This window comes from Trichechus manatus, unplaced genomic scaffold, assembly GCF_000243295.1.
Source record: "Trichechus manatus latirostris isolate Lorelei unplaced genomic scaffold, TriManLat1.0 scaffold00001, whole genome shotgun sequence".
Taxonomy (NCBI): Eukaryota; Metazoa; Chordata; class Mammalia; order Sirenia; family Trichechidae; genus Trichechus; species Trichechus manatus.
In genome coordinates this window covers 41,279,743-41,307,462 of record NW_004443937.1, presented here as the reverse complement: position 1 = coordinate 41,307,462, position 27,720 = coordinate 41,279,743, and the positions used below count along the sequence as shown (strand labels likewise).

The following is a 27,720-nucleotide window of genomic DNA, read 5'->3' as shown; positions in this document are numbered from 1 at the left end:
TGAGCTGCTGGATCAATTTTACTAGACACTGCCAAATTGTTTTTCAAAGAGTGGTTGTACTAACTTACCCTCTTATCTGCAATGTATGAGAGATCCTGGCATTCCATAACCTTGCCAACACTTGAGACTGTCAGGATTTTAAAAACATATGACTATCTGGTGGGTGCTGCTAGATATATATATATGTGTGTGTATACACACACACACACACACACACACACACAGAGACACACACACACAAGCTTTGTGGATATACTGTTTTGAGAAATTAGCATTTAATATGCATGGGTTATTGCTTAACTAGAGTCCCAGGGTGGTGCAAATGGTTAATGCATTTGGCTGCTAAACAAAAGGTTAGCAGTTCGAGTCCTCCCACATGTGCCTCGGAAAAAAGGCCTGATGGTCTACTTCTGAAAAATCAACCACTGACAACCCCATGGAGCGTAAACTACTCTGACACACACGAGGTCGCCATGAGTCAGAATTGACTCAGTGGCAACTGGTACTTGTATGCCTTTACAAATGGTAAAACGCATAAATCTTAAAGTGGACAACTCAGTAAAATTTTACGTTACACATATGTACTCATCCTCCAGATCAAGATATAATATTTAAAACACCCCAGAAAATTCCCTCATGTCCCGTCTCATTCAATATACATCCCCCAGCCCACTATTCTGACTTATATCAACATGAATTAGTCTTGCCTGTTCTTCAACTTCACATAAAAGGAACCACGCAGTATGTACTCTCTGGTTTTTCTGTAAATCAGTGATTCCCCAGTATTCACTGCTGCATAATATTCCATTGTATGAATATACCGCAATTTATATATCCATTCTCCCCTTGATGGACATTTGCGCTGCTGCCAGTGTTTGGCTCTCAGGAACGCATTCTCTGTACAAGTCTCTCTGGGGACAGTTCTCTTGAGTACATACTTAAGAGTGGAATTGCAGGCTGAGAGGGTAGAGGGTACATGTAACTTAAGCAGAAATGGCACCATGGCTTTCAGAAGGGGCTGGGCCACCCGTGTCCCCGTGGCACTGTAGCAGAGCACCAGCAACATACCCTGGTGCGAGTTTCTTTTTAAACAGGATACCTGTAGCCCACGCGACACTGCGTACCTGGTCTGCAGACTCTTCCAAGTTATCCTTTATTCTACCAGTTACTATAGATTTGATTCCCATTCATGGTGACCCCATGCGTATCATGGTAGAACTGTTCCATAGGGTTTTCAATGGCTGCTTTTTGGAAGAAGATCATCAGGTCTTTCGTCTAAGATGTCTCTGGGTGGACACGAACCTCCAATCTTTTGGTTAGCAGTCGAGCGCATTAACAATTTGCATCACCCAGGGACTCTAGTCTTCATTCTAGAAACCTCCATCTCAGCAGATGGGACGTGGGAAGAAGAACAGACATGAAGGTACCAGCATTTACCACGACGTGAAAACACTGGCGGGACAGTCACTTAATACATAGCTGCCATCTATTCCTTTCCTCTCTGCTAGAGGCTGGGATTGACTCTAGCTCTTCCAGGACGTTTGTCCACATTTGGTGAGGAGACGATGAGTGTCCCAGGACAGGGAAGAAAAGGGGTGAAAAACATCCCAAAAGTGAGCCACGTGAATAAATGAGTCACTCGGGGAAGCTATTCTGCAAGGAAGTTTTGATCTTGTCATAGCCAATTTCCACTGCTAAGCTTTGACAAGAAAAGCTTATAAGAGCCTCATTTTGTGACATTAATAAAAGGGTTCTCTCAGCTGATAATTTATTTGTACTTTCACTGATAGCTTTCTCGGAAGGGCCTGAGGAGGGAGGCAGGGCAAGCAGCCTTCTTGCTCGGGCCAGTGGACCATCTCATTGCGTCTGAAGTGATTTGTAACCTTCCCGTCACATTTCCTCTGAAGGAGAAAGAAGCCATTCTGCTCACTAAGGTGGGATGCTCAGCCAGAGAGGAGGAGGATGGCAAAGGAGGGGCAAACAGACAGCCTGCAACAACAAAACCATCACTACCACCAAGTTTCCTTTCAAAAATGTAAAAATGGTCTTTTTCAGATGATTGACATGAGGAGGTGGTTTAGTGTTTGGATGCCTTTTTGACCGTATCCTAGAACATGTAGACAAACAGCCCCTTGGATTTTCTTCGGGAAGGTACTATGAAAAGGAATAGGAAGGAAGTAATCTAAAAACTTAAGATAAAAAAATATACAGTTTTTAATTGACAGAGTACGTGATGTAACAGCACTGGCCAATCAGATAAAACCACTTGTAAAGGAAGACTATATGTCTAGAGAGGGCAGTGGTGGTTCAATGGTAGAATTCTCATCTTCCACGCGGGAGACCTGGGTTCAATTCACGGGCAACATACCTCATGTGCAGCCACCACCTGTCTCTCGGTGGTTTGTATGTTGCTGTGATGCTGAACAGGGTTCAGTGGAGCTCAGACTAAGACAGTTTAGGAGGAAAAGCCTGGTGATCTACTTCTGAAAACCAGCCAGTGAAAACTCCATGGATCACAAAGGTCTGATCTGCAACCAATTAAGAGGATGGTGCAGGACTGGCCAGAATTTCATTCCACTGTGTCTAGGGTTGCCACGATTTGGGGCTGACTCAATGGCAGCTGACAACAACATCGGTATTTCTATATCAACTCACATATAGGTTTATTTATAAAATAGGTTATTTGAGTAAGAAGACTAATATTTATATCAGGCATGGCTACCTTTGAGCACTGGCCTTGTACTCAGAAGGCGGTTAGTATCCTGAGTCAATGCAGTGAACAGAATTCACAGTATCACCTATATTTTTCCTCTCCAGTGAATGCTGGTGGTAGCATATATAAAATACTTAATACATTTTGGTGCTTCCATGTACTGCTCGATGTATAGACACGAATCAATGAGAAATCACCTCTCCATTCTACTTATATTTCTTCATGGCTCTCAGTTGGTAAGAATCACAATTTCAACAGAACGGATGCACAAGAAATGGCACTTTTTGTCACCAAGAGATTTCTAGGGTGTCTTTCTCCAGCTTCAGAGAAGCAACGTTGCCACGGGCAGATCCTCAAACAAACCACGTGCTTTCCTACCACCGGTCGTCTTCATCAACACTAGTCCCTACTCTTCCTTCTCTGCCTGGACAATCTTCATTCATTCACTCTTTAGGTCTCAATGGTCACTTTCTCTTAGGAGCCTTCTCTAAACCCCCACGTCTGAGTTAATTTGCTACTCCCCACCCGTTAATTACATGTTTGAACTTGTCTCTCTCAAAAGTATGAGAACTCAAGGTCCATGTCTACTTTGTTCTCTACTCCAGGCTGAGCACCACTCCGTGGTATACTTAGATCAGGCACTCAATAAGAACTGACATGACAGACATGCACTGTTTATAAGAACCTCTGACCGTCTGAAAAGTGAGGAGGTTCAATCATGGCCTCCTCTACCTTGAGACCAGAACTAGATGGTGCCCGACTGCCATTATTGAACGTTCCGGTCATGGTCACAATATATGGATCCTGATAGAAAGGGGAAAAAATGTGGAACAAAACTTCAGATTCTCAAAGAATCGAGACTTACTGGATCCATTGAGACTGGAAGAATCCCTGAGACTATTGCTCTTCAACTAAATAGCAGGCTCACGCAAAATGTAAAGAATTTCATTGTTGAGAACTGTGCTCTTTTAAAAAATTATCTATATGAGATCAAATGGACAATGGCTACTCTAAAGCACAGATGAAAGTTTAGGGGGCAGCGAGACTAAGTTAATGGGAATGGAACAACGAGAAAGGAAATAATGAGAATGTTGACATAAACTGAAGAATATAACCAATGTCACAGAACATTATGTGTAGAAATTGTTGAACGGGAACCTGTTTTGCTGTGTATACTTTCATCAAAAATACAAAATTTTTTTTTTTTTTTTTAAAGTGAGGGAGTTCAACTAGAAAAACCTTTCAGAAAAGTGATTAGAAAGGCTTTAAAAGGAAGACGTGAACCTCTGTGTCAGCCTTAGGGGGTACACCCAAAGATGTTCCTTTCAGAGATGACCTGCTGTGAGGAGGGTAGTCAGCTGAGAGCCTCCAGCTGCTGTGCCTTTGGATTCCACCACGTGATCCATGGGTTGCTCCAGCCAATAACTGAGCATGGTGGGCACCAGAGCCCGGCCACTCCCGCTCAACACAGGACTCCTCTCACAGGCAATCTTTGCTCTGGGGTTCTCCACCACCTGGGCCAAGACTTTCTCAGAGCTACCTGGAGTCAATCCTTCTATCTTCCTTGTCTCCTTTCACAAGTATCAGACCTGCATCACGGACCAAACACCCTTTGTGCTGACTCCTGCTCCTTCTCCCCTTTATCCTTTATGGACAGTTCCTCACTCCAAAAACGCTTTCACTGATAACTCCATCTTGGCATCTGCCTCTCAGAGGGTTCTAAATGACCAACTGCCAAGTACGTTTGGCTGCTACAAGCAGATGACTCATTGGTGTTTCAGCTGAAGAAACATGTAAGATCATTCCTATTTAAAAAACAAAAAACAAAACCTACTCGCTTAATGAAAAATTAATATTCTAATATATGACTCCCATAGCTTTAGAAATAAAGACAATTCTGAACTGCAACAGAAATCTTTATTGATTTTTCCCTTTACACATCTCTATCATCATTCTCAAGCTGGAGACCCTGTGAAGGGCACAATTATTTATGTTCCATTAAATTAACAGGTCATTCAAATCCCTCACAAGCCCTTCAACTAAAAATGCTTCTAGTTCCAACCAAAGTTTCTTTTTTTTTCTATTTCAAACATCCATTCTCTTTTGGAAAAATGACAGAAGCGCTGAGGGTTAACAAATTGGAAAATAGTAACAGCCCAAGAACTGAGTGTAAATACCACATTTCCAAGACACAGCCCTAATCCTCTCTCTTCCCAACCTGTGGAGGCAAAACCTGAATTGAGACCTGAAAGCATGACAGGGAGACACCATGGCCAAAAGGTGAGGGAAGGACTTCCCGACAGTAAATAGCAAGTGCAAAGGCTGGGAGGGGTAACACACTGGGCAGCCTGAGGAACAGCCCGGCAGTCACTTCGTCTCTCTGCCAGGTCTATGAGGGCTGGCCTGTGCCTGTGATCACACTGAGCAGATTTTTGCTGTATAAGTGAACTTCTTTTGAAGATAATTATTTTTTGCCGGTTTCCTCTGACTTCCCAGCTAGATAGCAGGGCTGAAACCACATCCTGCGCATCTCTGTAACCCTCCCAGCTAAAGTCTCCCTAGTGTAAGCCAGGTAAAGTCTCCCTAATGTAAGAGGCTCTTGGAAGGTGTGATGGTTAAGGTTGTGAGTCAACCTGGCTGGGCCATGATTCTCAGTGGTTTGGCAGTTATGAAGTAGTCTAGCAGCTCTATCATGATATAATCACCTCCATAATGAGATCTGATATAATGCAACCACTTCCATAATGGGATCTGTTATGAGCAGCCAATCAGTTGAAAGGAGTTTCCTTAAGGGTGTGACCTGCATCCAATATAGGTGGACTTCCTGACAAGGCTCACGGGCTTTTGCTCTCTCTGGATCCTGCAGCTGGCTCCTGTTCCTCTGACCTCCAGTTCTTGGGACTTGAGCTAGCAGCTTACCTGCTGATCTTGGGATTTGTCAGTTTCTGCAGCCTGTGAGCCAGAGGCCTGCCATCTTACCTGTTGATCTTGGGATTTGTCAGCCTCTGCAGCCTATGAGCCAGAGGCCTGCTGTTTGATCTGCTGATTTTGGGTTCTCCAGCTCCTGCAGCTACGTGAGTCAGGAGAAGCCTCCAGCCTCACCCATGGACTTGGGACTTTCTAGCCTCTACAACTGCATGAGCCATTTCCTTGATATAAATCTCTCTCTACATATATTTATACTCTTCACTGGTTTTGCTTCTCTAGAAAACCCAGCCTAAGACAGACGGGAACTCTGGCTGATGAGGAAGGATAATACAATTATGCCATCACATAGCTCATGGACTGAAGGATTACTATGCAGCGAGTTTCCTGAGAACTGGGGATCTGGGGGATAAAGAAAGGCTTACCTTACCATATGGAAGCGCCTTCAACTATCATCATGGAACAAGGATGCACAGATCTACTGAAATGCTATGGCTGGTAGAGTGCTTCCTCTCTTGTTGCAAAATAAGTACCTGTTTGCAAGAGTCTAGAATTCTTCATGGTGTGTTTGTTTTCAAAAAGGCAACGCATTTGGTAAAAGAGGCAGAGAGTAGGGGTTAAGTAAGATACAGCCACCATTCGCTATATTTCAAAACCCAAAAGTCATAATCTACACTATGGGTTGGGATTTCAAGAAAGTGTTTAATTACCTGGGTGTTCAACGGGATCTTATGGGAGAGGAGCTCAGTGTACACGATGCATTGCCTACAATCACAGCTTTCCTTGCACTTTTGAGGCTGCCAGGGTACAAACACAAATCTCTCTCCCCCCAGAATCAACACCGCCACCGACACAAAAAACAAATGAATAGTCAAAATAATTTCTGATAAAGGTGTTTTGTTTCCTAGGGGAACATTTATAGTAACACCCACTTCTGTTAAATACAATCTACTTTCCAGCTCAGTGTGAGGGGCTTCCTTCACAGAAACACACTAAAATTGAAAATTGGGCAGATGCAATGGAAACTCCCTGAAATGAAAACCTGGGGTGTTATTAGTCACCCTATTTGCCTGCATTCACTGGGCTTATTATTGTTACCTGCTGCATTATCAAACAATTGTGAGAGCGGAACGATTAATCCACAATCCTATTTGCTTCTATCAAACAATGACAACTGGTTTTCGTTTCCCTGGGAGAGACGGGGAAAGACGTTTGTTCAGCTCTACAGAGTTGGCTATTGTCTAAAGACAACCCTCCAAAAAAAGGTGTGAAGACATTTTATTGCAGCTGTGGAGATTAAGAGGAGATTTATGATGGCTCCTAATGCTATTTCTGTCAACGTCATTGGAATTCTAATTAGATTATTAAAACTTTGCAAATCATTACATTACACCCAGACTCCACAGCTCACTGCGGCAAGGGTACTTTTGAAATTAGAGGAACCTGATGTCATAGGTAATGATGCATTGTCGATAATAAAGTTGCAGAGAAATTTCTCCAATAAAAACCAGTTGGAAAAGACAGAACCCATTTATCTTACTTTCTCTCCCACTGTTACGCCTGAGGGGAAGACGGCTGCTGCACAGAACCACGGCCCAGCCTCTTCCATCCCAGTACTTGATAATGCTTGCTTACATGCTACAAACGTTAACGAACTGTCGCAGCTACTTAAATTTTTTTAAGCCGCTCCCTAAATCTGAGATGCAAAACAAGAAATTTATAAATGAAAAGAAACTTGAAAGAAGAATATTTTTAGAGGGGTATGAGACAAATGGCAGCCTCCAAGCATCTACTATGCATATGAATGGTACATCATAGCATATTTTGATTTATAACACATGCATTCAAAGTGGTACCTGAAAAGGAACAAATTGCTTACTGCTAACCCAGATCTATTTGCAGGTAACAAATGGGCCTGCTCTTTACCCATCAAATAACGGTTTGAACGCCCTTAAACATCAGTGGATGAGGCATGGGTGTTGCCCTCTGTCCTCTTCAGGATCACCCCACTCCTTTAGGCGGAGATCCTCACCCTCTGCATCCCAGCAAAAGGAAGCGTACATAGCTTACTTACCATGATGTACGACGCCCTTCAACCCGTGGATAATAGGATCCAGTGCAGAATTGTCCCTCGGACTGACCTATGTGTAAAGGAAACATGATTGGTTAAATCTATTCTGGCATCAGACACAACAGTCTCTGTTTAATCTTCTAAAGACAAGGGGGAAAATAGATGTTATCTAGCAAGCTGCTTAGGTGTCACGTATACCATGGCTCGCACCAAATGCAGGAGATTTATGACATAATAAAATCAAGTGAGGAAGTCCAAATCAAAAGAAAAACTTCTCAGAATACATTACAACAGGAGAAATACCATCGTCCTAGCAAAATCTTAAAAAGCAACCACAAGACTTTCCTCCGCTTTGTTTTATTAAAAAGAGGCCCTGATGGGCTAAAAAGTCACTGAAAGTCATCAGAAAGCAATCCATCACTGGCCGAATATTCCAATACTTCCACGTGATTGTGTTTTTCCCTTCTTTCTAGAAAATGGATCTGCTCCCTGCCAGCCTATTCTCTTTCCTAAGGGTCCCAGTTCCCTGTGTCTCACCACAGACTATAAGGGGTATTCCTACTGAGAGAAGGAGAGAGGGGAGCTCCAAGACGCAGCGTCTCCTACTTTCATTGCCTTCTGGGGTTTTATTGCCACAAATACCAAACCTCTTTTATCTTGATCCCACCCAGCCTTTCCCTTAACTTTCTGACACAACTCAGCAGAAATCCTCATTCTTCTCCTTTCTAGAAGATTAAAAATGCACCATTACACTGTAATTATGGTTTATAAGTACTTTCTTTTAGACATATAATGAAATATTTACAAATGAAATGAAATGACGCCTGTAATTTGCTGTAAACTAATCCAGGAGTGAGTGGGGTGTAGATGCATCAAGACTGGCCATGAGTCAATAATTTTTTGCTTTGGGTGATGGGTATGTGACGGTTCACGATATGATTTTCTCTACTTCTGTGTATGCTCGATTTTTTCCAAAATAAAGATTTTCCCAAAGTCCATTATCTGTGGTCAGCATAGCTCTTGATTTTTTTTCAGGGATGTTACTTATATCTAATCTACTAACATAATGAAATTGAGATACTGATAAGCCTTTCAATGTGTAGCAAGATCCAATTTGATGTTTCCAAGTTAATTCAGAGGAATTTAGGGCCATTCCTAGGGTAAATTTTAAGGTGATTAAAATTTTTCCACACCCCTTCCTCCCTTACAAATTCTTCCTGTTGGGTTGCTGCTCCTGGTTTCCTCTGACAATGATCCATAACTCATACATTTCCTTCTCTCCTCTGCCTCAAGGTTAGACCAGTGGTTAGCAACTAGGGTCACTTTGTCATTCCCCTGCAGGGGACATTTGATGACATCTGGTGACATTTTTGGCTGTCATAGCTGAGGGAGGTTTGAGGATAGAGGTTGGGGAAGCTGCAAAATTCATATAATGGTCAGGACATGCCCCACAACAAAGGATTATTTGGCTCAAAATGTCAATAATGCCAAAGTTGATGTTGAGAAACTCTGGGTGAGTTGTTGTATGTGTTAATCGTCATTAAAACTTAATGTCTGGAGCCCTGAGTTACGACTAAATTCAGAAGACAGGTGTCATTATGCACTGTGTCATGTTTACAGACTAATAAAATGATGTGGAATTTGGCACGACACTGTAAACACTACAAGTATAAAAATAAAAAAGGATCAGTGAATAGAAACCCAGTGTATCAGATCACAAAGCTGTAATTCCAGGAGTTTGCATGAGTGTAACTTCAAAGTGCCTGAACAGAAGCTCAAGCCAGAGTCTACCACAATGGTTGAAGAATGAAACATTCTTGAACGACAAACATCCGCAGAAAATACCAAATCTAAATTGTATTCAAAGAAAAATCGTATTTGTACCATAACAAATAATTGATCAAAACGAAAGCCAATGACCAAACAATGGAATCACAATTCAAGAATCAAGATAAGACAGCTTACTAGTAAATCTGTCCAAAAGTCAAAAGTAATAGAATAAAACAAGAGTCCAGAGAAAGATCCCATATCAAATTGAAGTTGTAGGCAAAAAGATGGTCTTCCTCCTCCTTGATTCAGTGTGGTGGAGATGTTCATGCCAGCTTAACTCCCTGTAGTTACTTTAATATCTATGGGAGATGACAAAATGGCCACAAATTCCTCCTATCCCTGTCATATGCACCTCTGCAATTTGACTTTGCTGCTCATCTCATCCTGTCAAAGAGTTTATATCAGTTTTTCTACACTTTAAAACTGTGCTTGGCCATGTGACTTGCTTTGGCCAATGAGACATTAGTGAACATGATGCAGACAGAGGCTCACAAAGCATCTGAATACAGTTTTATCCTCTTGCTACTCTTTGGAATTTAAAACCACGAGTGAAGAAGCCCAGTCATGGCTACTAGAGGATGAGAGAAGCCATAGAGCTGACATAAGCGATCCCAGACAAGGTCATTCTAGACCCAGTGTCCTACCAACAACTACAGAGATGAGTGAGTCTATTCTAGACTACCTAGCCTCAGGTGAATCACCTGCAGTCTAAAGAGATCAGCTGAGCAGGCCCAGATCATAAGAACCAACCAGCCAACCCACAGAATCCTAGACTAATATACTGCTTATTATACTATTGTTTAAACCAAGTTTGGGGATCATTTGCCATCAAACCAAAGAACCAAACCCATTGCCGTCGAGTCAATTCCAACTAATAGAGACCCTATGGGACAGAGTAGAACTGTCCCACAGGGTTTCCAAGGAATGGCTGATGGATTCGAACTGCCAGCCTTTTGGTTAGCAGCTATAGCTCTTAACCACTACGCCACCAGGGCTTCCATTTGCACATAGCAAAGGTTAACTGCTATAGTATTTATGTGTGTGTAAGCGTGGAGGATGGGGAACAGGTTTTGATATCATTAATTTTCTTAACCAATATATACTGCTTATGATTTATCTTAAAGGTTGTTCAGTGAGATCTCACATTAAAAGATGCAACATTTGCTGTCTACCTAATCAACTCATGTTCTCATTCAAAATTTTGTTATCCCTCTTCTAATACGGCAACTTTTCAGATACTGTGATCTTCAATCTCAATTTTGCAGAGAGAGATTTTGTAGTCAGGGAAACCCTGTAATGCATTTAATCTTACCTAATGATGTAACGGCTCAAGGAAAGTGTTCTAATCCTCCATGAATGAAACCCAAAGACAACATTTGTACCCCATGCAAGAGGAAAATAACCAGGCAACTTAGTCGAGGTTCAACTTCTGGTCACTTCTAACTACAGCAGCTCTGTGCCCGATTACTAAGGTCTAGCCTAAGGGTCTAACCTCAGATTCTAAGCAACTCAGAAATGGAAAGCCTATACAATACCTCATTCACCTCCAAAGCCTCCTTTGCTAGTTTATATGGCTTAGGTTGAGAAGGTAGATAAGAGGTGTTCTAGCAGAATCCAAAACTAAGGAGCATTTGGGCTGGGCTCACAACAAGGAATTAATTCACATTGATTTCTGGCAAGCAAAGTGGGGAGTGAGGGGTAATTAGCTAACATACACGTTCTCAGAAAACGTTAAGCAAAAATGTTCCAGTAATAGTATGTTAAAATTGTTCTTGGAAAAAAATAGTTTGTACAGACTGTTCTCAGGAAGTATGTGGCTGATCAGATATGAAGAACGAACTGCTTTGTTATGCTAGAAAATGTGCATAAAAACCCTTCTTTGCTTAGCCCCTGTGGAGCACTTTGTACTTTCACTTACTGTGGCCCAGCTTGAGCTGTACTCTTCCTCAATAAAATTCTTGGCTTTTTTAATCTTTACAGAATAAGAATTTTGGTTTGAGCACTACAACATTTCTGGTGTCAGACGCAGGCTATTGAAGGTGCATTATCTTTCCCAACCTCCAAGACACTGAGGACTTGGGCTCTGGTACCAGCTAAGCTGTTTGGGCTCTCCGCTTCCACAAATTCTCAGGAGTTGTCTTAAGGTAAATAAACTTTTGAACCTGAGCTCCGCTCTCTTGTGTGGTAGCTCTTCGAGTTCTGTTGTTGGATTTGTTCTGTGTGTGCACATCTTGTATGTCTGCTGGAAATATGGGGAATGCCAAATCTAGGAGCAGCTCAGAGCCACCCTCTGGGACTTCTGCTCACTATGTGAACAAGCATTTTGGTCCCACAACGTGTGGGTTCTTGTCTGGCTGGCATAACCTTACCAGAGACAGTCTGTAAAATCAGTGGCCAACCCAGAGGACTCTGAGGGTCTTCTGACCTTCTGGTTTTTCTGTACAGGAAATTAGAAAATAGAGGCTCTCAAATTAAACAATCTCAATGAGATGCCTATTTTGACTGGTACCTTGAAGCTTCTAAAAGACTTCAAGATAATAAAATAGCTTTGCTGTAGGACACTATAGCCAAATTGACCAAAGAAAATAAGAAATTACAATGCCAAAATTTGGCTCCTGCCCGTCTACACTATTCCCAGCTCCTACTTCTTTGTATCCTTTGCTGCCCTCTTATTCTTCTGACAACACTCTGTTTGAACTCCTGCTCTTTCTAAAAAGGACAGCCAATAATCCTTTGTCTACAATGCCCTTTAAATTCACCCCAGCAGTGCTCAATGCTGAATCCAAGAAAGTAGCTGATTTTCCTAGTGGAAGTGGATATATGGCCAAGAAATATGGGCCTAGGTCTTGTTTGTTCTTGGATTTTTGTTTGAGCTCCCTAATGACAGTTTGTTAAATGAGTGGCCACTTTTGGGTACTTTCCAATTGGAGAAACTAGTATGTTTAAGGTCTAAAATAAGAGTCTAGATGTCTAGCTGGCAGAATGAATTAGGTTCAGAAAGAATGAAACCAGGTTTTGTATAGTTGTTACGAAGGAATCCCAGAGTTTTAAAGCCACAAAAATGTGGGCATGGGTTTGAGCATCTTAAAAGCCTCTAGGATGCTAGCCACTGACATAAAGACACTTGTGAAAGGAAAGACACCCTTGAAAGGGACATGAGATGGGCTAGAGCATTAAGCTGCCCACCAGCCACAAGACACCTCTCATGCAGTAAAGGCACACTGTGAAACAAAACACTGACCAAACCCTGTGTCAAATTCCCTGCCAGGAATTTTATTTGACGCTGGGAGACCAGTTTGAACCTCTTCTTAACATCCTTGATAAATGAGCCTGGATTTATCCCCCACTGGGATGCTGGTTGGGGGTTCATGTTCAAAAACACTGTATGCTGAATATACTTGAAGTAATTTAAAATCTCACTGATCACTTTGGGAAAATGAGTTTCCATTTGTGCTGTCGTTTCTTTCCTCTGGGGAACTTTTGTTTAATGCCCAGTTTTAGTCAAGGGGTCTGAATAAAATCTCTCCATCTGAGACTCTGGTAAATTAACGAGTTATCTAATAGCTGTTTTTCAGAGTCAATCTTACTGAAGAATTGCTGTATACATTTTAAGAGACTAGGTTGCTTGTCTTGTGTGGTATTGTATAAACCTGGTTTTTGAGCTGGCCTCACAGACAGGTGAGTTTATGTGGTTTTCCTCTTTCATTTTGTTCTGAGGGCTTGCCTCTAGTTTTGTTTTATGTCTGAGTTTCTGTCTTGTCTCAGGAAGCTGTGACTGGCAAAGCAGTCTTTTAAGTCTTTATTTTTTTTGTCTCCCCCTCCAAAAAAATTGTTTATTGTACCTGTCCCTTAATATAAATTAGTCGATTTCAAAAGTGCACTGAAAAAGTATGAATTATTATTTTAACTGGTATAGCAAGGCTTTAAAAAGGACAAAGTATGCTAACTTGCTTCTCTAAAGAATCCTATAAAGCATGCTAAAAACAGGCTATGAAAATGTAATAATTTCCTACCTCCTGGATGGTATTATTAGATTATAATATCCCATCAGAGAACTTACTCTGATCGGTTTAATGATAAATAAGCACTTATATAAATTAAATAGTCTAATATTCTTAGGCATTAATGAAAGTGAATTCATTCTGACAAAGATTTTTATGTTTATGTCAAACTTGAAAGCAAAATTTTAAAAGCAAAACCTTTCTAAGTAACTTAAGCTAGATATTTTATAAAATGTGTTTTTTTTTAAAGAAAGAGAGTAATTTTTATTAATGAGAAGGAGACTAAACTGCTTACCAAGAAAATAATAAGAATTAGAAGGGAAAGAACTTAGTTATCTCTTGTATTTTAAAATATCTAGGCCAATCTAAACGTATGTAAATGAATTGGGATTAACCGATTCTTGATAATGAGCCTCTGAGACCCACATTGCTCCAGAGAAAGTTTTGAAATGATCCCTCTCAACCAGGTAAAAAACCTTTTTAAGAAAAAAGAAAATAAATAATGTGGACATTTAAAAAAACAAAGCAAAACAAATCCACTGCCGTCGAGTCAATTCTGACTCATATTAGTGAGGTCAAAAATAAAAATGCTGTCTTAGTACAGCTACCAGAAATTGCGTGAATCACCATCATCAATGACAACAAAAAACCCCGTGGGCAAATCTAAGGTTAACCCGTTACTGTTGAGTTGATTCTGACTCAAAGCAACCCTATAAGACAGAGTAGAACTGCAACATAGGGTTTCCAAGGAGTGGCTGGTGGATTCGAACTGCCAACCTTTGGTTAGCAGCCTGAGTGCTTAACCACTGGGCAACCATGGCTCCAAACTAAGGTTGTTTTTGTTGTTAGGTGCTGTCGAGTCAGTTCTGACCATAACGATCCGATGTACAACAGAATGAAACACTGCCCGGTCCTGCGCCATCCTCACAGTCATTGTTAATGCTTGAGCCCATTGCTGCAGCCACTGGGTCAATCCATCTCATTGAGGGTCTTCCTCTTTTTCACTTGACCCTCTACCTTATCAAACATGATCTCCTTCTCAGGGACTGGTCCCTCCTGATAACATAGCCAAAGTATGTGAGACAAAGTCTTGCCATCTCTCTTCTAAGGAGCATTCTGACTGTACTTCTTCCAAGACAGACTTGTTCATTCTTCTGGCAGTCCGTGGTATACTCCATATTCTTTGCCAACATCATAATTCAAAGGAATTAATTCTTCTTTGGTCTTCCTTATTCATTGTCCAGCTTTCACACACATACGAGGTGACTGAAAACACCATGGCTTGGGTCAAGCGTACCTTAGCCCTCGAAATGACATCTTTGTTTTTTTAACACTTTAAAGAGGTCTTCTGCAGCAGATTTGCCCAATGCAATGTGTCGTTTAATTTCTTGACTGCTGCTTCCCTAGGTGCTGACTGTGGATCTAAGTAAAACGAAATCCTTGACAACTTCAATCGTTTCTCTGTTTATCATAATGTTGCTTATTGGTCCAGTTGTGAATATTTTTTGTTTTCTTTATGTTGAGGTGTGTAATCCATACTGAGAGCTGTAGTCTTTGATCTTCATCAGTAGTGCGTCAAGTCCACTTTCAGCAAGCAAGGTTGTGTCATCTACATATTGTAGGTTGTTAATGAGTCTTCCTCCAATCCTGACGCCACACTCTTCTTCATATAGTCTGGTTTCTCTGATTATTTGCTTTGCTTAGTAATTGTAGCTATTTTTATGTTACTAGCTTTATTACATACCTGTAGTCTTATTTCCTGGTAATTTAAATCTTATTTTCCTGTCTGTCTTAGGTTGAGTTCTAGAGAAGCAAAACTAGTAAAGTGTACATATATATATATATAAAGAGAGAGAGAGATTTATATTAAGGAAATGATTCACACAGTTGTAGAGGCTGGAATGTCCCAAGTCTGTGGGTCAGGCTGGAGGCTTCTCCTGATTCACATAGCTTCAGGGACTGGTGAATCCAAGATCCGGAAGTCAGACAACAGGGCTTTGGGTCACAGACTGCAAAGACTGACAAATCCGAAAATCGGCAGGCAAGATGGCAGGTAAGCTGCTAGCTCAAGCCCCAAGAGCTGATGTCAGATGAACAGGAGCCAGATGCAGAATCCATAGCGAGCAAAAGACCACGAGTTTTGCCAGAAAATTCACCTATGTTGGATGCAGGCCACATTCCCAAGGAAACTCCCTTTCAACTGACTGGCTACTCACAGATATCATCATATTGGTGATCACATCACTATACGACTGCTAAATGACATCATAACTGCCCAACCACTGAGAATCATAACCTAGCCAAGCTGACACACAACCTTAACGATCACACTGTCTTTAATTAACTTCTTATACTTGGAAAGAAAATGCCTTTGTTAAATTGGCCCAATCTGTAGCTAGTGCCGGAAATTTGATTGAGTGCTGGATCTGTCATCCCCACCCACAATCTGGGCATGCAAATGCAGATCTGTTTGCATCCCCTATTTTAAATTATTTTATGCCAAATCATAACCCTATAGCTGAAAAGCCTAGGATGGGACAGGTATTCCTTCAAGCACTCTTACCTAACTATTGCATCCCTCAACTTGAAAAATCTATTTACAACTTATCTGCTACTATGGCTCAAATTACTGATGATACTGCTGATGGAATGGCTGCTCTATAAATGTCTTTAGAATCCCTTACTAAGGTGGTCTTAGATAATAGAATAGGTCTTGATTTTCTTTTGGCCCAGCAAGGAGGAATGTGTGCAATTGCCAACACCTCCTGCTCCATTTGGATAAATACCACTGGAGAACTAGAACAAGATATCAGGAAAATTCACCAAAAGGCCATCTGGCTACAGTCAATACATCCTATGCCTGATTATCCCTTCTTAGATATCTTTAATTGGTTACCCAATGGTACTGCTTCCTGGTTATGCTCTATACTGCAAACAGGGTTAATCATTTTAATTGTCATAGTAGTTATCGTAGGTCTTATTAAATGTTATATGAAATGCCTGTTTAATGCCTGCCACCAGACTAAAACTTCTCTCGCCATGCATAGGATTATACATTTTAAGGAAACTGAATCTTTGGAAACCTTCAGAATGGTTAATCTCCTGGTTCCTAGATCCATTTTTGCTTTCCTTGAGTGTTTCAAGTTGACCCTTGTTGTTTGAGCTCATTCTGAAATCATTCCTCTGATGCAGCCTTGTTTGCTGCCATAGCCCCAATAAGAACTACTCACCCTGAAGATGAAGCCTAACAGCATGGCAAGGTGAAGAAATTAAATGTGACCCTGAAACAAGGTAAGCAATGAAGTGGTCCACAACAACAGGTGAAAGTCCTTGTGGAAGAAGGGTTATTCCTTTGTGGGTGATCGGCGCCCCCTAGTGGTGACTTGATCAAGGTGGGGGGGAGGAAGTGCTAGAAGAATTCAAAACTAAGGTATTTGGGCTGGGCTCACAACAAGGAGTTAACTCACACCACTTTCTGGTAACCAAAGAGGGAGTAGGGATTAGGTCACTAACGTAACAGTTCTCAGAAAATGTTAAGGAAAACCACTGCAGGAAGAGTACGTTAAAATTATTCTTGGAAAAGAAAAAGTTTGTACAGACTGTTCTCAGGAAGTACGTGGTTGATCAGATATGAAGAAAGAACTCTTTGTTCCACTAGAAAATGTGCATAAAAACCCTTCTTTGCTTACCCCCTGTGGAGTATTTGGTATTTTCACTTAGTGTGGTCCAGCTTGAATAGTAATTCCTCAATAAAATTCTTTGCTTTTTTAGTCTGTTCAGAGTAAGGATTTTGGTTTGAGCGCTACAACAGGAGAGCAAAATGAAGATTATTTTGATTATTATCGAAGTAGCACACTAATAACACTGGGCTCACTCTCCAGTCTTCGTCTTGGTTCTAAAACTCAGTTTAGGGAATCTTTTACATGGAATGCTAATAAGTGGGTCTGTTCCAGTAAGGCGCACCCTTAACTGAAATAATCCCTTCCACTCACTATTTCGTCAGAGGTAAATTCACTACTTAGAAAATTTTCATGTACATAAACCAATCAATTTGGGCATGTTTTCAGTATGTCAACAGTGCAGAAGGCGCTTTTAGCAACTCATGTTTGCATTCTGGTCTCCATCCACGATTACTATTGTTAGTTGCTGTCGAGTCAGTTCCAACTCATGGTGATCCACGTGTGCAGGGAAGAACTGCTCTATAGGGCTTTCAAGGCTGTGACCTTTTGGAAGCAGATTGTCAGGCTTGCCTTCCAAGTTGCCTCTGGTTGGCTTTGAACCACCACCCTTTCGGCTAGCTAAGTGCTTAACTCTTTGCACCACCCAGGGACTCCCCCAACCATGGTAGAGGAGGGCATTCCAGTTACCATTAAGTCAATTCCTACTTATGGAGACCCTATGTGTGTCAGAGTCAAACTGTGCTCCATACGACTTTCTTTTATAAATTTTACTTATTTATTTTGTTGTTGATAACATACACAGCAAAACATAATACCAATTCAACAGTTTCTACAGGTATAATTCAGTGACACTGATTACATTCCTTGAGTTGTGCAACCATTCTCACTCTCCTTCTCTGAGTTGTTCCTCCTCCATTAACATAAACTCACTCCTCTCTAAAGTTCCTATTTTGAGTTGCTGTTGTTAATTTGATCCCAGATAGATAGGTCTTAAAAGAACTTGATGCTCAAGGCAGACATTTTTTACTAGTTAAGCTAAACTATAATAGCTATTTAAATCTAGTTAAGCTAAACTATAATAGCTGTTTTATTTTACTAGCTAAGCTGAACTATAATATCTATTTAATATTTATTTAAAACGTAATAGCTATTTCAGTTCACATTTCAAAAGATCCAAATTTATGTTTTATTTGACATTCACTCAATCTTGTAACATGCTGCTCCTTTTCAAGCCACGTGAGGAGTTTTCTGGCTCTTGAAATTTGCTTCCTTCCACTTTAAGATCAAAGGAGTTACACAGTAACACCAAGGAGGCAGCAATTGCACAAATGAGCTTAAGATGGACTAGGAGAAATGGAGACCCCTTTCCCTCAGGAGTCTGTGTTCTCATTGTGTAACTTAGCTCCTGGCACTTCCACTTCAGTGTAGCTTTTGTGGTATTAGTCATCAAAAGGATGGTATACACATGCAGGAGAGGCTCTGAATGAAAGCTTTACAGTTGCCTTTAAATACAACCAAGACAGAGAAATTGGCAACATAGAAAACCGTGACACTTGGGTTTGGACTAAAGACCCAATTCATATAAATGACGATGGAACCTAAACTTCATAGAATTTTCTTTTCAAATTATAGCTTGCCATAAGGATTCAACCAACTAGCAAATTAGTGGCCAAGTTATTAATCATCTCTAGAGGCAAGTCTATAATCCAGGCTTTGCAGGACAGCCTGCATTTAATCCTGCTGGAAGCAAAATCAAATGCAGGTAGGAGGCCCCATCCAGCTGCATGGGTCCTGTGTTCACATACGTGCTGCCTTTGACTTCTCCTGGTCACTGTGCCGTTTGGCCCTTGACTTGGACGATAATAATCTTCAATCTGTCAAGTCCTGGCCATCTGCTAAATAGGATGGCCAAGACAACCTACTTGCCTTGAATCCGCTATCGCCAGCTGCTCCTTTAGTCCCATAAATGTCACTTGCAGCCAATATCTTCTTATGGGAAAAAGGATTTATGCCTGCTGACAGCGAATGGCTATACCATTCACCACAGCTGTGGGGGAAAGTGACGAACAACACAAGTGGAAATGCTGCACGGCCTTCCAGAACTGCAGAGATGATGATTCATCCACCCCAATGGTTAGCAGGTAACTGCATTCAGAGGCTGGAGTGCCTGACCAGCACAAGGGCAAGCACTGCTCATGAGGGCTGATTTCACATCCCATTTTCTTCTCCTTCCGTGGTTCTGATCCCCAGAGCCACTGAGCAAGGATGGTGCCACTTCTCTTATTCTGATATCAACATCTTTGCCTTTACCTGTTTTTAGTCTCCATTCACCAGATTTTGGGGGTCCCTGGGTGGCACAATGGTTTGCGCCCAGCTACTGACCGAAAGGTTAGTGGTTCAAATCCACTCAGTGGCACCATAGAAGAAAGTCTGGCAATCTCCTTCTGTAGGATCACAGCCACTGAAAACCCTACGGAGCACAGTTCTACTCTTATACATGTGAGGTCGCCATGAGTCGGAAATGACTCGATGGAAATGGGTTTGGTTTGTTTGGTTTCACCAGATTTTGGTACCAGAATCTCCTTGCACAAACAATTTATTTCTGGGCTATTTTTGCACCACTGTACTTCAGTTGGAGCCCTGGTGGTGCAGTGGTTAAGTGTTCAGCTGTTAACCAAAAGGTCGGCAGTTCGAATGGACCAGCGGCTCCTTGGAAACACTATGGGGCAGTTCTACTCTGTCCTATAGGGTTGCTATGAGTCAGAATCGACTTGATGGCAACAGGTTTGGTTTAGTTTGGCACTTCAGTTAGCCCTTACCTGGAGACACAGCATGGACCAGACCCCTTTATTAATAAACACTTGTCAATAATTGAGAAATGTGTCTATGTTTAAGAAGACAGTTTTAGCATTAAACCATGAACTGCTGAGCTATACTGACAACACTGCTCTTGAAAATCTGTGAAAATTTCTCTTCCTGCTTCTTCTTTTTAGTACTCACAAATGTTACTCTGCTTCTTGTACTAGTCTATGGTCTCAGTCTCTGACGCAGAAGTTTGTCTTTTCTCCCTTCTGACATCCCAACTTCATCTATCTTCTCCTCTCTCCTGGTTGTCACTGCTGCACCGACATTACAAAAACGCAGAATCAGAGATGTGGGTGCATTCAGCTCCCAAACCGCCAGGGAATGAAGCCAGAGAGGAAAATGCGGACACAGTCCAGAACCAGGCATGGAGGGGGGAAGGAGCTCAGCAACGCTGTCGAACTTTTAATGAAACAGAGGGTTTTACTCTCCCAATCAGTGAAATGCAATTAAGCCAGCCTGGATTCCTGGTCAGGAGGCTTGGTTTAAATTTGACTACTAAAAAAAAAAAAAAGCACACTAAACCTAGTCTCACAGATGTGCAAAATGTCACAGAAGCATTTCACGGGAGAAGGAAGTCTGCCTGCCGGAAGGGAAGGTTATGGTCCCGTATCATCTCTATTTTCCAGCACTTGACAGGGGCACACTCCTGGGACTGGTTTCCAACAGCAGATTAGAAAGCACCTAATGCCTCAGCCATGGGAAGGGATTAATATGAAAAGGAAACACAATTATAAATGCTAATAGGAGTCACCCTACCCCCTTGAAATGGGTATTTGAGCACTGACACGGTTTACTTACTGTTAATTCATAATATCAGTGGAAACTAGTTAATTCACAAGTTACTCATCTCCAGAGAATTGAGATTCGTGGCCAGAGAAGGCCCCTGAGGCGATGAATTTGGTGCTCTTGGTCTGTTTAACGCTGATCACTTGCCCATGTCCACCAGAGTATTGAGCTTCTGTCACTCTTGGCTCCTAGGAGCCCATTACTGGACGAACCAACCCCCACAGGGCAACAGCGAGTCCCGTAGCAAATCCACACAACTGCAGACCGGACAGCAGCAGACTTGCCTATCGTCCATACAGGCGATTTCTCATTTTCACGAGGATCACGCTGTCCAGGGCTGGGTGTACACTGCTCTCTCCTCTGGCTCTGGACTCATCCAACACTCAGATTCAAAGCCAGTGCGGCAGAGTGGGAGGGGATGGGCAGGCTGGGGCATCTGGCAAAGGGAACCTCCACAGGGCCCACATGGTGATTCTGTCCTTTGTCTTTTTAATGTATTGTGTGTTCACAGCCAAGAAGTTGTGGGCAAAGCTTTATGGCAGTTCAACAGCAGTTTCCAGAACCCACCTGTCCCACCCCAGCCGATGTCCTCAAAGTCAAAGCTGCTCCTAGAAACTGGGCAGAAACACAAAAGAAATTCCAACCGAGTAAAGCATGACCTAGATTCTTAAGCTACAGTGCAAACCATTTCATACTAATATTGTCATGACCTCTGAATTAAAAAAAAAAGTATGCGATCCGGGGAAGCCTGGGGCAAGAGAGGCTTATTTCAGGTTCAGTAACTTGCCTGTAAGTTTCTCTGGGTTCGGTGTGGCAGCACTGGACAACTCTGACTTCCATTTGTTAATAATCCCGCCATGCACTGAAAAGCTCCAACAATATCAAAGGCTTGGGGGAGAAAGTAGAGCTGATTTTCTACACGAAGCCCACCGACTTCAACCGAAACACGTTAGATGCGAACTCTCACCCTAGCTGTTTCATTCCCTCGCAGCAAAAAGCTGCTCGGGCACTCCATTTTACAAAAGACTCGGAATGCAGAAAGCACTGTGTGGGGACTGCTATAAATTCCTGCCACGTATGCAGCAAGAAAAACTAAGAGACAAAAGCATAGGAAATCAAAGGGTTGCCAGATTGATCCTTCTGTTGGAGAAATTCCTCCTTAGGAGCAGGTAAGGTCATCACTCTGAATATAACTGAAGTTCAACAACCATGCATCCAGATGGCATTATCAGGGATGGGGAAGACCACGTAACTATTACATACGTATCACATATAAAATGTTAAAATGACCTTGCTTGCCTTATAGTTGTATAAAGAGGTAACGGGAAAAAACAGTATGGTCCCCTTAGCTCAAATTGTAAGAACCTAGCTGTTAAGCTCATTTATTCAACAAATGCGTGCCTATTGCATGCTGCAGCTGGCTGACTCTATGATGATCCCCAATCAGGTATCCAGGCCCTTGTGTAATCACCTCCCCGAGTGTGGGCTGGATCTAGTGGCTTCCTTTAACCAACAGAGTACAGCAAAGGCAATGGGAGGTCACCTTCATGGTTAGGCTACAAGAGATCAGAACCTCTACCTTGCTAGCAGACTCTCACTACTGCCTCTGGGCTTGCACACAGGGTAAAGTAAACGGCCTTGCTGGAGAAGCCCTGATGACCAGGAACTGGAGGTGACCTCTGGCCAACAGCCAAGGAGGAACTGAATTCAAGCAACCTGAGTGAGCTTGGAAGTGGATCCTTCCCCCAGTTGAACTTTCAGATGAGACCCCAGCCCTTACTGACACCTTGACTGCAGATTGTGAGGAACCCTGAAGCAGAGGACCCACAGAAACGGTGAGATGGTAAACTTGTGTTTTTTAAGCTGCTACATCGGTGGCCATTTGCTATGCAGCAGCAGATAACCTATGCCAAGAACTGGGTACTGGGATCTGACATGGAACAAATCCCAGTGTGCCCTTCAATGAGTTGACAGTCTAGTTCTAGCTCCCAAAGAGAAGACAAGGGCCTTGGCTCCCATAACGAAGTCACATACCGCCATTTTCCTTGTGCTGGTGCATCCATCAGCTATTAAAGGCAGTTCCTGTCCTTCAGAATAAACTCTTGCCTGACACACACCTGAGCTGCCATGCTGTATCACAACTCACATCAGAAGGGGTGCAATATGCTTAGAATCCGCGTTCTAACCAGGAAAAGTTGGCAAAATAATGAGTAAACCCTACACGGAGCAAATAAACACCAATAATCAATTCTAGGAAGAAGAGTTTTCAGTAGTTTTTATGTTTAAATAAGACAGAAATCCAGTAAGTTGCAACCCCAAACCTGAGCCCTTGATAATGAGAGATGTCCCCGGGCAAGGTGCAGAGCACAAAGTGCTGGCGGGAGCCGCTGATTCTGAATCACGGCAACCAAATTTATTAAGCGCAAACCAATGACACGTCCCAGCACCCCCCACCGCTGCGTTTTTGGAGGGGGGTTTTCTACCCTATGCTTCCTCAGGAGCACTGAATGCTTGCTCCCATAATGTAGCATCTAAAGGGTGATCAAGTATCAATTCACCCTCCTAAGCAATATCTCACAGGGCAGTCCCTTTCCCAGACTGCGCACTCACGGAAGGGGTGTGGCGCCTGATGCTATCTATAAGGGGCCTTATGCTCCCTGTCACCGCTCTCTGAAACCTGTTAACTCATCTAAACACTGCACTTAACCCACAGACAAACCAGAGAAAACTGCTTTCCGGGGCTACCCTAGCACTATTGTGGTGTCTGATGTGAGAGTTTTGGTTAAGTGGACAAGCGTCTTTAAACCCACAATGCAGGGAAATTCCTTTCTAGTAAGTGGTAAGCTAAACAAAGGCCACCCCACCTCAAGGACATGGATTAATGCTAACCGAACCGTTCAGCTTTGTATTTAAAACACACCTGAGTTCAACAGAGGAGAAAGTTAAATCACAAAGAAGAAAGGCAACCTCTTTCCCAGTAGGCCTTGATTGACAGAACATGCCATTTGCAGCAGAACAAAAAAGAAAACCAGAAATTTTGTTCCCAGCAATCACTGCCTCATTGGGCCAACTTCCTCTCCTTTGAGAAAATAATATGATTTCTTCATAGAGCATGTAGTCTACTTATTTAAGCAACAGTGCCCAGGATCTTTCAATTCCTAGAGCAGTTCAGCTAGAAAAAATGGCCCCAGTGGGGAGTTGTGGGTAACATTTAAACAGGAAGAGGCTTATCTTATACAAACTGCCATTGGCAATAACCTGGGAATACATTAACTCCTTAGAAAACAATGCAAATGAATCTCCTGCAGTTGAACACGATTGTCCTTGTGTGCCTTGGGAGTGGATTCTGACTCATAGGGACCCTATATGACGGAGTAGAAGTGCCCCGCAGGGCTTCCTAGGCTGTAATCTTCACAAGAGCAGATCGCCCGTCTCTTCTCCCATGACCGCCAATCTTTTGCTCAGCAGCTGAGCACTTAACCACTGCACCACCAGGTCTCCTGTGAATACAGTTAGCTCACCTGAAACACCAACCTGGATATGTAAGACCGGTGTAACGGTTAACAGCAGGGATTTTGAAGCCGGGCTGGTAGACCCAGGTTCAATACCTTGCTCGTCCACTTAACAGCTGTGTGATCATGGAAAAGTTAATTACAGGCATACCTCGGAGATATTGCAGGTTCAGTTCCAGACCACTGCAATAAAGTGAATATCACAATAAAGTCACATGAATGTTTTGGTTTCCCAGTGCATATAAAAGTTATATTTACACTGTACTGTAGTCTATTAAGTGTGCAATAGCATTATGTCTAAAAAACAATGTACATACCTTCATTTAAAAACTACTTTATTGCTCAAAAATGTTAACCACTATCTGAGCATTCAGCTAAGTCGTAATTTTTTTGCTGGTGGAGGGTCTGGCCTCGATGTTGTTGGCTGTGGACTGATAAGGGTAGTGGTTGCTGCAGGCTGGAGTACAAAGCTGAACTGTCCAGCTACCATTAATCTGAGTCCTTTTTGAGGTGGGGCTGGCCTTTGTTTAGCCTATCACTTCCTAGAAAGGAATTTTCCTACGTTGTGGTTTTAAAGACGCTTGTCCACTTAACCAAAGCCCTCGCATCAGACGCTCCAGCAATGTTAGTGGTAGCCCCTGAAAGCAGCAATTTCTAAAAATAAGACAACAATGAAGTTTACCGCATCAACCGACTCTTCCTTTCATGAAAGATTTTTCTGTAGCATCCAATACTGCTTGACAGCATTTTACTCACAGTAGAACTTCTTCCAAAATTGGAGTCAATCCTCTTAAACCCTGCCACTACTTTATCAACCCTGCCACTACTTTATCAACTAAGTTTATGTAATATTCTAAATCTTTTGTTGTCGTTTCAACAATGTTTACAACCTCTTCACCAGGACTAGAGTCTATCTCAGGAAATCACTTTCTGTGCTAATTCACAAGAAGCAACTCTGTCTGTTAACATTTTATCGTGAGATGCAGCAATTCAGTCACTTCTTCAGGCTCCACTTCTAATTCTAGTTCTCTTGCTATTTTCACTACACCTGCAGTTACTTCTTCCATTGAGTCTTAAACCCCTCAAAGTCATCCATGAGAGCCAGAATCAACTCCTTCCAAGCTCCTTTTAATGTTGATATTTTGACCTCCTCCCATAAATCACGAATGGTCTTAATGGCATCTAGAGTAGTGTATCTTTTCTAGAAGGTTTTCAACTTACTTTGCCCAGATCCATCAGAGGAGTCAATATCTATGAGAGCTATAGCCTTATGAAATGTATTTCTTAAATAATAAGACTTGAAAGTAGAAATTACTCCATGGGATGCAGAACAGATGTTCTGTTAGCAGGCATGAAAACAACATTAATCTCCTTGCACATCTCCATCAGAGCTCTTGGGTGACCAGATGCATTGTCAATGAGCAGCAATATATGGAAAGGAATCTTCTTTTTGAGGAGTAGGTCTCAACAGTGGGCTTAAAATATTCAGTAAACCATGCTGTAACCAGATGTACTGTCATTCAGGCTTTGTTCTTTCATTTACAGAGCACTGGTAGAGTAAAACAAAAAAACCCAAACCCGTTGCTGTCAAGTCGATTCCGATTCACAAAAACCCTACAGGACAGAGTAGAACTGTCCCACCATAGGGTTTCCAAGGAGCGGCTGGTGGATTTGAATTGCCAACCTTTTGGTTAGCAGCTGAGTTCTTAACCACTATGCCAACAGGGCTCCACAGGTAGAACAGGTGTAACATAGTTCTTAAGGGCTCTGTGATTTTCAGAATGGTAAATGAGCACTGACCTCAACTGAAAGTCACCAGGTGCCTTAGCCTCTAGTAAGAGAGTCAGCCTGTCCTTTGAAGCTTTGAAACCAGGCACTCTCTTCTCCTCTCTAGCTGTGAAAGTCCTCCACGGCACCCTCTTCCAATACAAGGCTGTTTCATCTACACTGGAAATCTGTTGTGTTAGTGTGGCCACCCTCATCAATCATCTTAGCCAGATCTTCTGGATAACCTGCTGCAGCTTCTCCATCAGCACCTGCTGCTTCACCTTGCACTTTTATGTTATGGGGATGGCCTCTATCCTTAAACCTCATGAACCAACCTCTGCTAGCTTCCAGCTTTTCTTCTGCAGCTTTCGCATCTCTCTCAGGCTTCACAGAACTGAAGAGAGTTAGGGCCTTGCTCTGAATTAGGCTTTGGCTTAAGGGAATGTTGTGGCTGGTTCGATCTTCTATCCAGACCACTAAAACTTTCTCCATGTCAGCAATAAGGCTGTTGCACTTTCTTATCAGTTGTGTGTTCACTGGAGTAGCACTTCTAATTTCCGTCAAGAACTGTTCCTTGGTGTTCACAACTTGGCTAACTGTTTGGTGCAAGACGCCTAGCCTTCAGCCTCTCTCAGCTTTCGACATGCCTTCCTCACTAAGCTTAAACATTTCTCGCTTTTGATTTAAAGTGAGAGACGTGGGACTCTTCCTTTCACTTTCACTTTTAAAGGCCATTGTATGGTTGTGAATCGGCCTAATTTCAATATTGTGCTGTCTCAGGGAATGGGTGGGTAGGCCTGAGGAGAGCGAGAGATGGGGGAAGAGCCAGTCGGTGAAGCAGTCAGAACACACACAACATTCATCCATTAAGTTCACCGTCTTCTAGGGGCATGGTTGGTGGCACCCCCAAAACAATTACAATAGTAACATCAAAGACCACTGATCACAGATCACCATAACATATAATGACGATAAAAGTCTGAAATACTGTGTAAATGACCAAAACGTGACACAGAGACATGAAGTGTGCATGTGCTGTTGGAAAAATGGTGCAGAAAGACTTGCTTGATGCAGGGTTGCCACAAACCTTCAATTTGTAAAAAATGCAGCATTTGTAAAGTGCAATAAAACGAGGTATGCTTGGATTACTCCCCCAGGGAAAATACTAAGTGATACAGAAAGCATTAAAAGAAGATGGAAGGAATACACAGAGTCACTATACCCAAAAGAATTGGTCAACGTTCAACCATTTCAGGAGGTAGCATATGATTAGGAACCGATGATACTAAAGGAAGAAGTCCAAGCTGCACTGAAGGCATTGGTGAAAAACAAGGCTCCAGGGGCTGACGGAATATACCAACTGAGATGTTTTAACAAATGGATGCAGTGCTGGAAGTGCTCATTCGTCTATGCCAAGAAGTTTGGAAGACAGCTACCTGGCCAACAGAGCTGGAAGAGATCCATATTTATGCCTATTCCCAAGAAAGGTAATCCAACTGAATGTGGAAATTATCGAACAATATCATTAATATCACACGCAAGTAAAATTTTGCTGAAGATCATTCAAAAG

At 42.2% G+C, this 27,720-nt stretch overlaps 1 protein-coding gene across 2 annotated transcripts in view; it reads right to left on the bottom strand.

The window, feature by feature from the left end:
• The window catches only part of PTPRG (protein tyrosine phosphatase receptor type G), a 786,467-nt gene that overhangs the window by 172,113 nt on the left and 586,634 nt on the right, over positions 1–27,720 (bottom strand). For both annotated transcript variants that reach the window (XM_004368651.2, XM_023727702.1), the window contains one exon: positions 7,713–7,779. In XM_004368651.2, coding sequence (XP_004368708.1) covers positions 7,713–7,779 — 67 coding nt within the window. The remainder of the gene's footprint in view (positions 1–7,712; positions 7,780–27,720) is intronic.